The sequence below is a fragment of the Onychomys torridus genome, chromosome 23 (genome assembly GCF_903995425.1).
Source record: "Onychomys torridus chromosome 23, mOncTor1.1, whole genome shotgun sequence".
Classification (NCBI taxonomy): domain Eukaryota; kingdom Metazoa; phylum Chordata; class Mammalia; order Rodentia; family Cricetidae; genus Onychomys; species Onychomys torridus.
Window position 1 is genome coordinate 18,321,802 of NC_050465.1, and position 19,213 is coordinate 18,341,014.

Consider the following 19,213-nt stretch of genomic DNA (forward strand, 5'->3'; position numbering starts at 1 on the left):
TCACTTCACCATTCTGACCGTGGGAGAGAGTATTCCGAATACACCAGAAACTTCTGGGTTGTTTTGTTCTATTGTATTCTGCGAGGACAAGGTCCCACCTTGTGACCCTGGCCTAGAGATCTCACAGAAAACCAAGTCCTGGAGTTAGAGCTGTGTGCCACATGCCCAGCTACATTCTGTCCTTAACAGGGCTGGTCCTCGGGAGAAACCATTTACCAGAGCCTCACATGCTGGAGTTTTGTCAGAGCCTAACCCCTACCCCCGGGAAGTCCTTTGCCTTGGGACATACCTAACTTCGGTCTCCTGTGCTCATCCTATCCCACCTAAGGCAGAATAAAAAATAGAGGCGCCCGGGGATTTTAACACTGCAGGTGCACACTCCCCGAAAGTCAACAGCCCTCATCACAGGCCTGCAGAAGACTCCCTACCATCCACAACCCTTCCCACACTCTAGACAGAAGTGCCATTTGTCAAAATATAATATCACAAAGTATATTAAAGGGTACAGATAAATACATAGACAGGTAAAAGAGAATTAGGAATCATTAGAACCAGAGTCTGACAGAGCCAGAATACTGAATTATTAGACCAGGACTGTTTGTAACTCTGTCTAATGTACTGAGGATTGTAATGGAAAATATAGGCAGCATGAAAGAACAGATGAATGAGAGGGAGAAATTCAAAAAAGTAATCAAAGCTAGAAATAAACTCGACAGAGCTTTGTGGAGTGTGGTGGGAGCAGAGGGGGGTGGCTGCATGAAAACAGTTAACTTCCAAAACTGAAAGCAAACAGAAAAGACTGAAGAGGTGTAAGGGAACAGCCAAGCGCCCTCTGGCCACTACAGAAGCATAGCCTAACAGAAAAGGGACTACAGAATACCGGAAGGAAGGAACAGCAGCATTTGAAGCAGTTGGGCCTTAGCTTCCCCAGATCAGACACCACATCCCAACCTAAGAAGCTCAAAAATACCACAAGGGATTATCAAACTACAGCAAATCAAAGGTGAAATAAAGCCGGGCGATGGTGGCGCACACCTTTAATCCCAGCACTCCGGAGGCAGAGCCAGGCAGATCTCTGTGAGTTCAAGGCCAGCCTGGTCTACAGAGTGAGTTCCAGGAAAGGCGCAAAGCTACACAGAGAAACCCTGTCTCGAAAAACCAAAAAACAAACAAAAAAAAAAAAGGTGAAATAAAAAACCCTTGTAGGAAGGCAAATGATAAAGACATCCTCTCTCCACAAAACCTCTCATAAACTATGAAAGAGAACAGAGTGCAAAGTTTAAAGTTGGATGACAAAAAAGCACCAATTAAAAGGCATAGACAGGGCTAGAGAGATGGCTCAGAAGTTAAGAGCACTGGCTGCTCTTCCAGAGGTCCTGAGTTCAAGTCCCAGCAACCACATGGTGGCTCACAACCATCTATCTATAATGAGGTCTGGTGCCCTCTTCTGATATGCAGAATACATCTGTATGCATAATAAATCTTTAAAAAAAAAACTATTAACAATTTTACTCATAATTGCCTAAGTTGGGTAAAAACTAAGATACCCTACCTACTGGAGTTGAATGGAGAAATAAAGTGAATGTCGAAATTATTAAGTGCTAAAGATAAATGAGCTATAAAAAGATTTAAACTATAAACATGTATGACTAAGTGAAAGAAATCAAATTTGAAAAAGCTACACACTGCATAACTTCAGATGGAATAAAGACAGTCTAGACAGTTAAAATTAGGAAGAAAATAGAAAGAAAAGTGGAGGCCAAGGGCAGAAGTGTAATGTAGAATGAAGAGGCAGAGCAATAAGGATTTTTAGAACAGTGACAATGTTATTATAATCTTAAAATGCACAGCATGTATCTAAGCTCAGACTATGTAACAACAGTAAACCCTAACACAGAGTCTGGATGCAGAGCAATGATTGTTAGTGACAGCTTAGCACTTCTAATAAATAACCCAGTGAGGGGCAATGAAGGACATCACAGATGGACGGAAGCAGGATATCTCTGCATATTCCTCACAGCTTTGCTTTGACTATAAAACTGCTCCTTTTAAAGGTCTTCTTTATAAACTTACATAGGGACCAAAGAGATGGCTCGGGAAGGGTATTTGCAATGAAACCCCACCACCAGAGTTTGATCCCTGGGACCCACATAGTGGGCGGGAGCTGAAGGAGGCCACACTCATGCTTCTATGCACACACATAAATAAGTTAACAAATAAATTTATTAAGATGTGCATAGTACATTCACAAAACTTAGAAGCATATTAGATTTTCAATTAATTTTAAAAGGACTTGAGTAGGCAAAAACTGTATACTGAGAATTTTAAGTTGAGATAAAAAGGAAGTACTTCAAAGTAATGATTCAGAAATGTAAGAAAAACAACACAACTAAAACTTAAAACAAAACTTGGAATAACTATAACTTCAGACAGTACAAACTTCAGTTTAAGAAGTTAACCAGGAATGACACGGGAAACACATAATGACAAAGGGGACAAATACATCAAGATGCCACAATAATCAACAACAGAGTATGTAACCAGTCATGAAATGTGAGAGTGTGTGAAGCCAAAGCTAGCTACAGGAAAAAACAAACAAATCCAATATGGTGGTTATGGAATATTAACATCCTTCTGTCCCAAATTAACAGATCTACCAGACGAGACAAACCCCAAAAAAATAAAAACAGCAAGGGTACAGCTGAACTGAATTCAACTACATCATCACTTGACTGGGTAAGATGGATTACTATAGACCATCTCATCATTTTAAGACAAGAATACAGATTCTTAGAAAGTTCACAAGGATTATTCAGCAAGACAGACTAAATTCTGGATCATAAAAGCCAGCTTAACAAAGCTTAAAAAAAAAAAAAAAAAAACAAGCAATTACACAGTTGTGAGACCACAATTAAACTAAAAACTAGTAACAGAAACATCCTTGAATTTTCCAAATATTTACAAATTAAGCAATGTTTCTTTAAATAACACATGGGGGAGGGAGGGAGGGGAGGGAGGGAAAGAAGAAAAAAGCCACACTTGAAAGAATCACTTGAAAATATTCTCAACTAAGTGAAAGTCCAACACGTCAAATTTTACAGAACAGACCCAAAGCATTTGTTAAAGAGGAGATGCACGGTGTGGACGCTACTGTGAAGAGTGTCTGGGTTCCCTTCAAGATTTCAATCCTGGTACTCCACCCAAAATTTGGTTAAACACAAAAGCATGTCACCAGCAAACAGAGGCAGCGTTTCTTTTCATGTTAATGCATTTTTCCATGCTGAATCATGCTTGGATTCCTGGGATCAATCACACTTGCTTATAACAGGATCTTTTTGGAAAGTCCGCTGGATTCTGCTGAAACCTTGCTAAGGACGGCTACAAACTCGTTAGACAGCTCTTCGGTTGTTTTTGTGACCACTAACTAGTTAAAAATGGCTGGCTAGTTACATGTACGAATAAGCTGCCTCGAGCTTTTTGGAAGAATCAAAAGAGGTTAGTGTTAATTTTCCTTTAAATGTTAAAGTTGATTCTCCAACAATTCCATCTCATGACTTATTTTAAGGCTGCAGACTTTCTAGTTCTTGAGTCAGTTTGTAGTTCTATTCCTGGGCATTTTTCCATTTCTGACTAAGTTGATTGTGAAGTCACTCTTTTTTTTCCCTGTACTGCGTTTTATGTAGTTCACTAGCAATGGCCGCTTTTACTTAGGATTTAGTAATCTGAGTCTCTTCCTTGGCCCCTCCCCGCCCCTTACTCAACCCATTTCTGTCAAGTTGATGGCTTATTGAAAAGAATTTGCTTGGGTTTTGCTTTTCTATAGTCTCGTTCTTGGTTTTATGACTGATTATTGCTGTTCTCTTCCTTTGGCTGGCCTTGGGGAAAGCGTGCTCTCCACTCACAAGTGCTTTCAGCTAGACACAGAGGTTAATGACTGGAGGTCTGCCGCTGTTGGCTGTAAGCTCTGAAACTGTACACCAGCCTCGTAGTAGAGCACGTGTCGACTCTCGGACATCTGTCTGTGCAGTAGTTTACTCTCACTCATTCCACAGTACTTTCTAAATTCCTTTGTGATTTCCCCTATGAGCCACTGGGCATATTGTTCAATTTCCAAATATTTGACAATTTTACAACGTTCCTGTGAGGTTTCCAATTCATTCCATCATGGTGCCAGAAACTACTTTGTAAAATTCAGTATTTTTAAGCTTGTTAAAAGACAGTCTATTTATGATGCCATGTGTATATACAGATATGTATTCTTCCATTTTCTTATTATTTACAGTTTTTGTTTTCCTTTAGTTCTTTGTGATTTTCTTCAGCTTTTTGTGTCTATTTTAAAAAAACAAAACCGATTTTAAAAGTTAATCTCAGAAGTCCATTGCTCAGGTTTCCTCAAGGACAGAGTCTGTCCATTTTTTAAGATCTTTCAGGGTACCATATTTTTTATTCTTGCATGTCTTGTGACTTTAGTCCAAAACTGGGTATTAGAAGGGTTAGAAAGATGGCTCAGTGGTTAAGATCAGTTGCTACTGCTGTAGAGACCTTGGGTTCAGATATGAGCATCCATGGCAAACAGCTCACAGGCACCAGTAAATCCAGTTCTGGGATCCAACGCCCTCTTCTGGTCTCCACAGTGATGCATGTATACCCCCCACTCAGACAGACAGACAGACAGACAGACAGAAACACACACACACACACACACACACACACACACACACGTGAAATAACAATAAGCAAATATTAGGTAGAATAACACAATATGGTGACTTGGGAAGGTAGACTCTCCTTCAGTCCCTGGGATCTACCGCTTTGGCAACCAGGATTTCAAAAGAGGTTTCCAGAAATAACGCGTTTAAAAGCAAAACTAACACACTCACTCTCCCTCTCCCTCTCCCTCCCTCACATACACACACCTCTCTGTCTCTGTCTCTTACACACACACACACACACACACACACACACACAGAGTAACTTGCAAGTAAGATCTACACTACCCCCTCTGGACCAGGGACCTGTGCCACACACACTGGGAATGCATTGCTATCTTTAGGACTATTGCCAGCCAAGAAAAAAACTGGGACACAAATTGGTTTTGTTTTGTTTTGTTTTGTTTTGTTTGTGTTGTGTTGTGTTGTGTTGTGTTGTGTTGTGTTGTGTTGTGTTTTAAGCCACAATGCTGTATTCCTTCTACTCTTAGTTGTCCTTTTTGTGTTTCTGTTTTTGAGGTATTGGTTTTGTTTCTGATGTAGTTCTGGCAGACTTGGAGCTCACTCTGCAGACTAGACTAGCATGTGTTGTTTCCTGACCATGTATCCCCCCATACTGCTGAGGTTCTTTTGTTTCCAATGGGGACCTAGGTCATCTGCCATCTCCGGCAGTTTTTAGACATTTCCACAGAGATGTAGAGCTGCCTGCCCAAATATTTTGCTCATGCATTGGTTTTGGTGGGTTTTTTTATTGTTTCTGTTTGTTTGTTTGTTTGTTTGGGCAGTGCTGGAGACTAAAACCAGGGCCTTGTGTAGCCTAAGCATACCACTGAGCTGTATCTCTAGCCTAAATATCTATTTTTTGAAAACTAAAAAATTCATAGCACAACCAGATTGAAATTTACTGATGATTTAATTTGTAGAAAATCTACACTGGCTTATTTTCAGAAATATCTGAGTTCTATGAACTCAAACCAGGTTGTGACTGTCACATAAGATAGTAACAATGGATATAATTTCTTAAACTTATTTAATGACTTGACTATTAACAATCACTTCCTTAAAAACAAATTCTATATGATAAAATAGTAGGAAAACTAAAATATCCTATTACTCTTAATTAAATTGCTCTTTCCCCCTCTCCCCCCCCCCCCCGTTTCATGAGTACAGTCTTACAAGTAGGATAGAAAGAATATATTGGTAAAATTGTTCCACTGATAAGATTATATGGCATGACTTCTATGGAGATATAAATATCAACATTCAAAAGATAATATTTTATAAAGAAGATAACGTTTAGTCAAAACAGCCCAACTTGTGTTGGCAAGATAACTCAGCAGGTAAAGGCGCTCGCCGCCAGCCTGGGGGCCCAAATTCAATCTCTGGCACCCATGAGAGAGAAGGTTAGAGCTGACTCCTACAATGTGTCCTCTTACCTCCAGCTGTGCACCATGGCTTGTGCACACGCGCATGCGCGCGCGCGCGCGCGCGCACACACACACACACACACACACACACACACAAATTAATTTAAGCAGGGGGAGGGAAGTGAGATGACCCAGTGGGTACAGGCACCAGCCACTAACCAGACTACCTGAGTTTGAACCCTTACACCAACATGGTAGAAAGAAAGAACTGGGCTGGAGAGATGGCTCAGCAGTTAAGAGCACTGCTTTGTTCTTCCAGAGGTCCTGAGTTCAATTCCCAGCAACCACATGGTGGCTCACAACCATCTGTAATAAGGTCTGCTGCCTTCTGATCTGCGGGTGTACATGCACACAGAATGTTGTATACATAATAAATAAATAAATCTTTAAAAAAAAAAAAAAAAGAACTAACTACTCCAAGGTGTCCTCTAGACTCCACATGTAAACTGTGGCACGACACGTGCACACATGCACACACACAGACACACACACACACGCACACACACGCACACATGCACGCACATGCACACACATGAAAGAAGAAAACTTTTTCCTGGACAGCCAAACTGTAAGTACATCACTATACTCTGAGAAACATTATCAAGCAGAATTCAATACTTTAAATATCTTAGTCTTGATCTGTTAGAGCTTTAAATTGAAATGCTTTAAGTAAGTGCTTGTAAAAAAAAAATAATAATAACTCAGAAAGTATATACATTCCATGTTTGCTGAAACCAGTCAAAATTGTAGCACTTAGGAAGGAAAGACAATTCAAAGACATTATCAATAAAAAGCATGTGTACATTTCTGAACCACTTGTCAGTTTATTGTCAGAAGTGGGGGTGAGGGGTGAATCAACAGAATCAATTAACTGCTAAATTACTGAGTTCAAAGAACAATAATCACAGAAAACCGTTAATCATGAATAGCTCATTATAAAAGTACTGGTTTACTAAAACCATAATACACTTCACAGCACAATTATCAAATATCAGTAGGTTATAAAATTAATTCACTAGGTGGGTCAAGGGCAACATTTATTTAACAAAGTAATATAGAATAAAACAGGAAACAAATGTACACTGCACATCAAATCTTAATTGTTTATGTATACATAAAATCCATTCTCTTTCTACTTTACCAGTAACAGCACTCTGCCAGTCACAGCAATCGAATAAACAGCCCAACATTTGCTACACCTTGCTACAGCACAGTTAAGATTGGGAAAACGGGCTGGAGAGACAGCTCAGCAGTTAAGAGCACTGGCTGTTCTTCCGGGGGTCCTGAGTTCAATTCCTAGCAACCACATGGAGGCTCACAACCACGTATAATGAGATCTGGCGCCCTCTTCTGGCCTGCGGCACACACGCAGACAGAACTTATAATAAATAAATAAATCTGTTTTTAAAGAGGGGAAATGGTGCTCTACACTACAATGAGAACACTATGTGACTACGGAAGAACAAGCATGGAGGAAACAGTCAAACAGCTTTCCTATTTCAATCAGAATACTGCCTTGTATGATGCTTCTTCATAATTCAAAAACCATAAAAAGCTAAAACAAATAGTAACATAACTTAACAGACTCATAAAATGACTCACATAATGGAGTAGAATTACATACTCAGTTTCAGAGCTGTAAAGTTTGTAATATTTGATCGTCACAATATATTCTGCCCCTTCAAAACTTGCCAATCCCCCTCTGCTGCAACCACAACTATGATTTTATTCTTTTGCACAAGTATTACTCAGTGCATCCCCAGTGGACTACAAATGTGACTCCTGTTGTGTTTCATGACACTTAAATACGTGAAGATCATCCAGCTGTTAATACACTGACCTTTAAAAAATGTTTCACTGTGAAATATGAAACGCTGAAAAAAATCCGCTAAACACTAAATCACACTACATCCATAAAAATGTATATTTCTCCAGAAAAGATGAATATAATTGAAGGAATGCTATAAAATGCTTCACCTTTCCAGAGTAGAAAGGAATCAGAAAATATTAAAATAAGGAAAGGTGTTGCTTCATAACATGACACAGGCTCCCTATAAGCTGGTGACATCCTTGATAAACACAGTGAGTGGTCACACTCAGTAGACTCCAGTCTTCCAAAGTTCTCCTCATACTCAACTCTCAAAACAATCACATATAAGACTTCAACTTAAGGAGCTTCCTTGTGAATGAGTAAGCCACTCTGTCAAGAAATGTTAACTGCTATTCCAAAAGGAACAGTATAAGAAGGAAGTGTAATACTGAGCTGATTTAATTCCAATTATTAAGCCAAATATATGTAGTTACCATTTTTGTCTTATTTTATACTCTTCAATTTGATCTTCCATTTATGGTACACTGGCATTTTAAACCAAGTTTAAAATATGCCATCTGATAACATAAAAGGGAAATTAAAAGTTAACTTTTAAAAACTTATTCAGACCCAAACTGAATATTGTAACTTAAAGCAAAATCTGGTATAGACCAACTTAAAAATAAATTAAAAAAAAAAGAAAAATTAATATTTTTTTTTTAATTTAAAAATTAAATTTTAAAAAGGAGCTAATAAAATGGCTGGTCACAGACATCAGGCACTGGGTGTAAAACACAACAAAATTAACACATCTGACTGTCTCTTCCTGCCTACATAGAAAAGATGGCTCACTGTATCTCAAAGAGTCACCATTTGTCATGCTACAACCTTTCCAGCTGTGGCTGCCAGTTGTTGACTTAGTGCGTGAACGCGCTCAGCAAATGCCATGTATTTACCTGCTTGAGTCCTTCATCAGTAAGTTTGTCCTGGTTGCCTACATGGACTTTCTGCAGTAAAGGACAGTGGGAGGCAACGGCAATAATAGAGGTGTCAGAAAGCTGTTTACACCTGTAGGCTGTATACCTAAGAAGTCCAGGACACTTAAATGCTAAAACACATACGCCAGTATCAGACATACTGCGACAATCAGAAATGTTGATTTCAATTATATTCTGACTTCTGGATGCAATTTTTTCCAATAATTCATCAGTAACCTATGAGAGAAAAAGATATAATAAAATTAAACTTTGCTGAAAGTGGAAAGCTACTCTGTACAATTTATACCAGTCAGTAATAATTGTATTATAGCATGAAAAACACAATTAAAAGAAAAACTTTCTTTTAAAGTTTATCAAGAATTATGGAATAATAATGATATTAATAATAATAATAAATTACACACACACACACACACACACACACACACACACACACACACACACGAACTTTTCCTTTGTTCCCAGTTTCTGGTACAATTTCCTAAAACCCTTGGGACTTTCTGAGTGTCGGGGTCACTTGCTCTTCCTGAACACAGTGAAGAGGTGACTGAGAGTGGAGATCCTTGGCAGCTTCCAGGCCAAGTGTGGTGACCATAAAGACTACCGGGTAGCGCTAGAGACATAGTTCAGTGGAGAATGCTCCCCTGGCATGAAAGAAGCCCTGGGTTCAAACTCCAGTGAGAAAAACAAACACTAAATAGGTGACCAGAGAGTAGATCTGCCATCCCTCTAGCCCCGAGGAGGGCAAGAAAGGTTTGCTGGAGATGAGGTTGTAAGAACTCTTCAGCATAGAGTTAATAATCAACACAGAAGTGCTTAAGACCAACTATCCCTATGGCGACTTGTAACCTTCCTGGTTGTATCCTTAATTATAAATTAGAAAATATAAGTAGAATCTTTTCCTGAGCTCACTGGACAGTTGCAGGTACTTACCAAGGCCGAGGTGATAGATGGGGCACCTGAGCTTGCACCTGTTTACTGTAGAGTGACTGACTCCTAGTGTCTGCAAGTGGCATGTGAGGGAGGCAGGGTTACAGGACCTTAACCTAAGAGGTCTGCACTAGCTCCTGGGCACAAGAGGTCTATAGTAACTGGCTGTTAGTGTGCAATGATCTCCATGGATTTGGTTCTAGGAGCAGTATCAGAACACAAGGAGAATATGCATGGTACTTTTCATTAAAACCCTAAAAATCAATCATTTGGAGGGCTCACTTTAATTAAACCTTCAAGCTCACCAAAATCTACAGACAAATCTACACTGAGATTTTAAAGGTTTTATAACTAAGCAATTATTACATATAAATCAGTATGATACACATACTGGTTTCTGGTTTAGTTTGGTGTGTTTTAAGGGGTTTGTTTTGTTTTGTTTTGGTGCTAAGAACTGACCATAGGTCCTTGCACATAGTAGGCAAGCACTCTACCAGTGAGCTACATTCCCAGCCCCATGAACTGAATGTTTACACTTGATATCAGATGGTAGTACAGTATATAAAATGCAAGTTTACTGCTAGCAGAATACCAACTCAGGGTAATAAATTCACAGATGAGAAAATGCATCACTGTGTAGCAAAACATCAAAGGCTATAAAGCTGTCTTTGTCCAAAAAAACTTGACTCATGCCGGGTGGTGGTGGCACACACCTTTAATCCCAGCACTGGGGAGGCAGAGGCAGGTGGATCTCTGTGAGTTTGAGGCCAGCCTGGGCTACAGAGCAAGATCCAGGAAAGGCTCCAAAACTACACAGAAAAACAAAAACAAAAACAAAAAAAACTTGACTCATAAGATTCAATACTAAATACAAGTAAACATAACTCATCTGGCAAAAAAACTCACATGGCTATATATATATAAAATAAAATGCCAACTATGCATGTTCCCAGCCCAATCACCACATTTAAAGAGCAATCAGAGTTACTGTTATTCAAGGTCTTTCGATAAAAATAAGGAAAGAGAAAACGAGACAGAGTAGACTAAACACTGAGTGCGCTGTGAGGGAGAGCTCTGTGTGTGTCTGCTGGAAGCCGTGTGGAAGCACTCAGTGTGAGCCTGGAGAGAAGAGCAGCACTCCTGCTGTACACACAGTTCAGAACCCAAGCAAGGAACCAACTAGCTCTGTAGCCTCCTATCAGCGAGGAGGAAAGACAGAAAGGCTTATTATGAAAGCTCTGGAACTTGCTTAAATCTGCTTAGAAAGTGTGGTTCATAAACAAACTACCAGTGGTGTGTCAGCACTTTCTTAGACCAACTCACAAAAGCCTACTACGTGCACATCCTCGTAATCTGCACTTGACAGCAGACAGGAGCAGCCTGAAATAAGGCATGGTAGGGTTATTCATACCCTCATAATTAGCAAATGTTACAGATCCGCTTCTTTTTTAAGGAAACCTGTCATCAGATACTTCCCAGTGCACCAATGGTAAATATCATGAGAGATTTAGAGCAGTTTATGATTCCAATAAGATCATATCTTTATTGGATGTTTTCATACATTTCTAATGCCAAATACCAACTACCATTTACAGAATGAACCCAAGAACTCTAATAAACTGTCTGCAATCAGCACGATAAATTCCATCTGTTTTCTTAATCTAGGCCACCATGTAAGTATACTGAGCAACTGAACAATTGGAAACTTGGAAAACTGCCAACAGTTGTTTGTTTGTTTGTTTGTTTTCAAAGAGTTACTTTAGCCCAGTTTACTTCCGTTTCTTTATCCATAAAACATGGAATCTCAGTGTCTCCTGCTCAAGTTGAGGAGAGAGGGATGGATTCTTCTGTCTAAAGCTGTGGACCAGCACACGGCACTGGGGCAGATGCCTGTGTGCCAACACTCTCTACCATTACACTATTCAGATGTGACCTCCCTAAGTGAAAAGGTTCACAGCTTTGAAATGATGATCATAAAGGGAGATGCAAACGATTACGACAGAGAGAAGGCTCACAGCTACCAGTCTGCGTTAGAAACTATCTTTTACACCACAGAATGTAGCTTTCGCTTGAACTTATCTACACACCGTGTGTGTGTGTGTATGTGTGTGTGTGTGTGTGTGTGAGATTAAGTTTTTTAGAACTTTTTTTTTAAAAAGAAAGCAAACCACTGTAGACTGCAGTCATTTGAAAAGAGAATAAAGATGTTTATTCAACTGAGTAGGGCAAATAAGGCTCTTAATAGAATTCAATTCCATACCTGCTGACGACTGCTAAGATCCAGCTGCTTCCAGAACTGGAAATCCAAACAAAGGTCACGCCAGTACTTGCAGACCAATGATGCAGAAAGGCAACGTTCATCCAGGGACAGATTGGAAAATATCTGTGGATTACAAAAGCAACCATGCATGTGCTAAATGTTTTCCAAGGAATAGCAATAGGACAAACTTACAGGCTTAAGGCCAATATGGATGAATACTGAATACAAGTGGACACCACCAAAGTCAGTCAGAGACTGTCCTGCAGAGCAAAAGGGTAATGACACAGGGCCAGGAACTGGCGCTATCTGTCAGGAAGGAGAGGAAGGGAAGAAAACAGAATGATTCAAGAGTCTGTATCTTTCGGTTTCCTTAGAGTAAAACATTACAAGGATAAATCAACAACCTAGGGAAAAATGCCTAACCTTACAGAACAGGAAAGACTAGGAAGAGTCCTCTGAAGTTTTTGCCTGACCTTGGGAGCATAGGAACTTTTGGACACAATTTAAAGAAAACAGAAATAAACCATAACGGATGAACTGTACCTTGTGGTACCTCCTAGAGACTCCCAACGCCTGTCTAATGCTGAGAGATACAGCTAATGCTGAACATTCCACAAAATACCTGCTTGAGACTTCAAAACTTCAAGGTCATGAAAAAACAAGGAATGACTGAGAAACTATTATAGTCCAGAAAAGTTCAAGCAGAAACAACTACAAGTGTAAATCCTGAACTGGATTCTGGACAAAAAAACAGAGAAGATTAGCAAAGAAACTGATCAAATCAAAATAAACATTTGCAATTACTAGCAATACACCAATGCTGGCACCACAGTCTTGACAAATGTACTTCAGGAATCAAACAATGAAGTCAAGGGAGACAAACTGGGTACAGAGTGGAGAGGGACCTCTGTACTACCTTCGTACTTTTTCTATAAATCTAAAACCATTCCATATAATACACACTGTACATCCTAAATACTGTAATAAAAATACAGGGCTGGGGATTCAGCTCAGTGGTAGAGCGCTTGCCTAGAAAGCGCAAGGCCCTGGGTTCTGTTCTCAGCTCAAAAAAAAAAAAAAACCACACACACAACTACTTCAAATTGCAAACTTACTTTAAAAGAAGTTAACGTTATATCGGGCAAGGACTGCTGGAGCCAGGGTTAGGATCCAGGAAGATCTTTGAAGATGTGGAGACCCATCAAGAAATAAAGGTATGGAGGTAATTGAGCTGAACCAATTATGAGAAACACTTCTGAGACAATCGAGAAAAATGGACACCCGAACAGATGTTAGACATATAAAGGAAATTAGTTTTTACTTTTTATATTATGATTATATTGATAGTTTCATTGTCTTTTTTATTCTGGTACTTATGAGAAATCTATCTAAAATATGCTTTTATGTTCATTGAAACTTTTTTTAAAGTTGGAAAGTTGAAACAAACAAAGCATAATATTGTTGGAGCCTGAGTGAGCACTATCTAAAGGGTTTGTCTCACTGATCTCCACTTTGGCTCATATGTAAACATTTTCACAGAAGTGAATGTTGTTGCACAAACTTTTAACACACGTCCCTTATCTTTAGGCTTGAATCATTTATTATGGATATAGCCTTAGGCAAACTACCTAACCTCTTTGTACCTCATTCTTAAAATGGGAATAATATAACATTTATCTAGGAGGCTAATTGTGAGAATTGGAAAGCACAGGCAATTTACACACTGTTGTCTGAAACAGGGTAAGAAGTTAATATACTGTTTCTGCCATAGCTCTGTCTCATTAACTTACCTCTCTGCAACCAAGAGTTGTAGTCTCCAAGCTATACTACTACATCTAAACCTTGAGCCTGGGGAAAATCACTACTGTAGCTGTAACAAGCATTGTGTGTTCCACAAAAGGTGTAATGGAAAGCACAAATATATGCATAAAAGGATCTGATGAATGTGCCTCCTCCAATACTAACAAAGTGGAGTAAGCTAGGCTCTTGCCTTTGCTACTTAAAAGTAAAAATGTACTGACAAACTAAATTCCTTCTAATCTGCTTTATCATATCCCATAATGTTTTCTGTATTGGTTTTCATTTCCCTCAAATCAAAATATTTCCAGTATTCCTGTGATGTCTTCCTTGATGAAGTCAGAGGCACAAGATTGTTAATAAAACCTGTTGAGGAGACCACTTCCTAAATATAACACCAGTAGCACAGACACTGTAAACAACAATTAATAAATGGGACCTCCTTAAACTGAGAAGTTTTTGTAGAGCAAAGGACACGGTCAACAAGACAAAATGACAGCCTACAGAATGAGAAAAGATCTTCAGCAACCCCACATCTGACAGAGATCTCCAAAATATACAAAGAACTCAAAAAGCTAGACATCAAAATACTAAACAATCCAATTAAAAAATGGGCTACAGAGCTTAACAGAGAATTCTCAACAGAAGAATCTCAAATGGCTGAAAGGCATTTAAGGAACTGCTCAACGTCCTTAGTCATCAGGGAAATGCAAATCAAAACAACTCTGAGATACCATCTTACACCTGTCAGAAAGGCTAAGATCAAAAACACTGGAGACAGCTTATGGTGGAGAGGATGTGGAGAAAGGGGAACTCTCCTCCACTACTGGTGGGAATGCAAGCTTGTACAGCCACTCTGGAAATCAGTATGGTGCTTTCTCAGAAAATTGGGAATAAGTCTCCCTCAAGACCCAGTTATACCACTCTTGGGCATTACCCAAGGAAAGCTCAATCTTTTTGTTTGTTTGTTTTTGTTTTGTTTTTCGAGATAGGGTTTCTCTGTACCTTTGGAGCCTGTCCTGGACTAGCTCTGTAGATCAAGCTGGCCTTGAACTCATAGAGATCAACCTCCCTCTGCCTCCTGAGTGCTGGGATTACAGGCGTGCGCCACCACTGCCCGGCTGGAATGTTCAATCTTACCACAAGGACACATGCTCAACTATGTTCATATCAGCACTATTCATAATAGCAAGAACCTGGAAACAACCCAGATGCCCCTCAACTGAAGAATGGATAAAGAAAATATGCCACATATACACAATGGAGTACTACTCAGCAGAAAAAAACAATGATATCATGAAATTTTCAGGCAAATGGATGGATCTAGAAAATATCATCTTGAGTGAGATAACCCAGACTCAGAAGGACAAACATAGTATGTACTCACTCATAAGTGGATACTAAATGGGAGAGAAGGGATAGCCAGACTGCAATCCATAACTCCAGAGAGGCTAGCTAACAGGGAAAGACCCTAGGAGGGACACATGGATGATCCTGTGAAGGAGAAGTGGATGAGATCTACATTAGTGGGCTGGGGGAGGAGGGCAGAGGGTGAGGAGTGGGGGATGAGAACATAGGGAAATGGGAGGGTCAAGCTGGAACAGGGACAGAGTGGGAGGGCAGGGAGGAAGATACCATGATAGATGAGGACATCATGGGAATAGGAAGAGGTAGGGTACTTGGGAGGCTCTCAGGAATCCACAAGACTGACCCCACCTTGGTCGGCTGGCAGTGGTCCAGAGGGTGCCTGGACTGGTCTACGCTGGTGAATGGTCTAGCAAATAACCTAGCTGTCATCATAGAGCCTTTGTCCAGTGACTGATAGAGGCAGATGCAGAGATCCACAGCCAGGGACCAGGCTGAGCTCTAGGAATCCAATTGCTTAGACAGAGGAGAGATACTGCAGGTGAGGGACGCCGAGATCATGATGGGAGGATGTACAGAAATGAAAAGCCACACTAGTGGAAGCCCATGAACTGTGGACTGGTGGCTGTGGAGCCCCCATGGGACTGGACTAGGCCCTCTGGATATGGAAGACGGTTGTTTGACTCAAACTGTTTGGGGGCACCCAGGCAGGGGGATAGGGATCTGCCCCTGGTCTATGAGCAGGCTTCTGGAATCCGGTGCCTGTGGTGTAACACCTTGCACAGCCTTGGTGCAGTGAGAAGGGGCTTGGACCTGCCTAGGCTCAGTGTGCTGGGCTCTGCTGACTCCCCATGGGAGACCTCAATTTGGGGGATGTAGGGATGCAGGGTGGCTTGGGAAAGAGGGCTGGGGGGTGGGAGGAGGGAGGAGGGGGGTCTGTGGATAACATTGGAGTGAGTAGAAGTTTTCTTAATAAAGAAAAATGAAAAGGAAAAAGAGAAAAAATAAAAGCATATGTGACTAGGGAAAAAACACACACAAAACCTGTTGATAGCATAGTAAGAGTAATTTCCTCAAGACTAAAAGTTAGTAATGGGCAGAGTGCAGAGGGAAGCAGAACTATAAGAAGGACCAGAAACTGGGACAAGTTTTCGGCTTGTTTGTCGTCTCTGCCGGCACCTTCTATTCTCCTGCATGGAGAGGAGAGTGGTTTCTGTGCAGACCTGCACAGAACACAATGCTGAAAAGGCCATCCTCTTTCCAGCCAGGGGACTCAGAAATGTGCCTCTGCCAGAAAGTGTGCGTTTATCCCTTGCTTTTCTTTCTCTCTTCTCCTGTATCCCTACTGCTCAGTCCCACATGCTGCCTCTGTGCTGGAGCTTCAGCTATGCAGAATCCTGAACCTCCAAAAGGAACATGTTTCTAACCAAAGATCCTGTGGAGCCACTGTTTAAAACAAAATTCATCATGAACATAATCTCAGCCACACAAAACTACACAGCAGCCCAGATCTACGTCTCTGGCAGAAACTCCATCTCCAATCCACAAAAGAAAGCTTCACTGGCACAGAGCCCTGCACACACATTTTCTAAGGTTGCATGCCAACACAATTTTATAAAACCTGGCAGCAGATTTGCCTGGCCCCAGGCAATGTTCATGAAACCCACGTTATAACACTCATACACTTAAGGCTATAAATCCCTTCTAATCTACTTTAGCTATATCCCATAATGTTTTCTGCACTGGTTTTCATTTCCTTCAATTCCCAATATTTCCAATATTTCTGTGATGTCTTCCTTGATGAATGGTTATTCAGACACACAAGACTGTTAGCAAAAATATGTCAGAAAAGTTCAATCCAAAAGTCTATTCCCTCAAAAAAACTGACAAAACTGTCAGCATCAATTCTATTAAAATTTTATAAACTAGAAAGTGGTTCATTTTAACCAAGAAAAGGAGGTAGCCAAGTTTCAACATGAAGGCATCTCTGTCAAATGACTACTAAATGACTACCTGAGCAGAGGCCTTCAGGGGCTACACACAACACGAAACAGTGATCTCGAGAACTAGTTTGGAAAAGTCCACAATAGGCCAGGTAGTGGTGGCTCACGCCTTTAATCCCAGCACTCAGGAGGCAGAGACAGGTGGATCTCTGTGAGTTCAGGCCAGCCTGGTCTACAGAGCGACATCCAGGACAGGCCTCTAAAGCTACATAAAGAAACCATATCTGGGAAAAAAAAAAAAAAAAAAAAACCACAAAAACAAAAACAAACAAACAAAAATGGCAGGCACAAGCAGCAACAATGTATCCTAAAAGGGAGAAAATCTAATTCTCAGAACTGCCACACTGCAATAGTCACACTGCCAACTTCAAATGTAACTAACACACAGTCAAATATAAGCTAGGTGAAAATATTTGTGTTCATAAATGAGACACAGACAGGAAGACCCATCAACAAAAAAGTCATGGGAAACTGCACATGAAGGAGCTGAAGACACATCAACAACCAAAGTATATATACCCCAAGAGCCAGAAAAACCATGAACAAAGAGCTTGGGATGAGCCTAGGTAGTTAAACACAACACAGGCCTAGTATATGTGAAGCCCAGAGTTGAAGACTCAGCACGGTAAAAAGAGAAAAAGGACGAAAGTTAATGAACCCAGAGATGTGTCATCAGCGAATGTTCATAAAAAGTAGAAATCACAGAAACAGAAGGAAATCTGGGACTGAGTCACACCATAGCTGACAGGAGAGAGAAAAGGAGCCGTGCACTCCTGCACTCCTGCACGGGGACTTAATAGCTCAGATTCACTCAGGATGAAATTCAAACTCGTTACAAACACAACCCCTTCAAAGAGGCCAGATAAAAAGGTAACCATTTAGAGCCTACTGTTGGCTTTGTAGGGTCTGTGACATGTTGATAACAAAGGACATTTGAGTCAGAGTAACTAAATGACTTCAGAGATAGTAGGCTGAAAAGCTGATTTAAAAGACCTTTCTTAAATTCTTCTATAAATAGAGTAACAGAAGACTTCCTAACTCATTCAATGAGGCCAGCATTATGATACCAAAGACAAATGAAAAACAATAATTTTTTTTTGGAAAAATGTATTGACTAAGATGTATAGACTAAAGTGAATATAGGTGAAAAAGAATCTTTTCAAAAAGTAACGAACTATGGGGCTGGAGGAGGTGGTTCAAGAGTTAAGATCTAGTGTTCTCCCAATGGAGGCCAGGTTTAATTCGTAACACCTCCATGGCAGTTCACAACCATCTATATATAACTCCGGTCCATGGACTATGAGCGCTCCAGACATGCATGTGATACAGACATGCATGGAAACAAAACACCCATACACTGAAAATAAATAAATAAAGACTGATTTTAAAAATTAAATCCAGCAACAGAGTAAAAAGATCATACAGACCATGGGCAAGTGAGATTTATTGGAAGAAAGTAAGGATGGGCCAACATGAGAGAAAAAGATCCATGTAACATGCCAGACCAATAAGATCGAAGTTTAAAAGAAAGTAATTGTCCCAACTGATGCAAGAAAAGACTTAGCAAAATAACACCATTTCTTGATTAAAAGAGTCTACAATCTAGAAATAAGAGTGCTTTTTCAACTTGAAATGAGCTGTACATCACCACACCCCACCCATAAAGCAATGTAACATCTGAGCTGAAGACTGTTCCCAGAGACCAGGAACAAGACAAGGATGGACATTACCACTTCTATGAAACATTCCACAGGAGCTTCTGGTCGGGCCAAACGAAGCAAGGAAAAGAACTAAAACTATCTGTTCTGCAAGGGAATAAAATATTCGGAGGCTGGAGAGGACCAGCCCTTGCTGCTCCTCCAGAGGACCAGGGTTCAGTTTCCAGCTCTGGTAGACCCAAGACCCTTTTCTGAC

The 19,213-nt window shown here is 40.3% G+C and overlaps 1 protein-coding gene across 1 annotated transcript in view; it reads right to left on the reverse strand.

The window, feature by feature from the left end:
- The window catches only part of Fbxl17 (F-box and leucine rich repeat protein 17), a 458,141-nt gene that overhangs the window by 431,110 nt on the left and 7,818 nt on the right, over positions 1 to 19,213 (reverse strand). Inside the window, exons 2-3 of the mRNA XM_036173142.1 lie at positions 12,135 to 12,257; positions 8,903 to 9,160 (exon numbers count right to left, since the gene is read on the reverse strand). Of these exons, the coding sequence (XP_036029035.1) occupies positions 8,903 to 9,160; positions 12,135 to 12,257 (381 nt within the window). The remainder of the gene's footprint in view (positions 1 to 8,902; positions 9,161 to 12,134; positions 12,258 to 19,213) is intronic.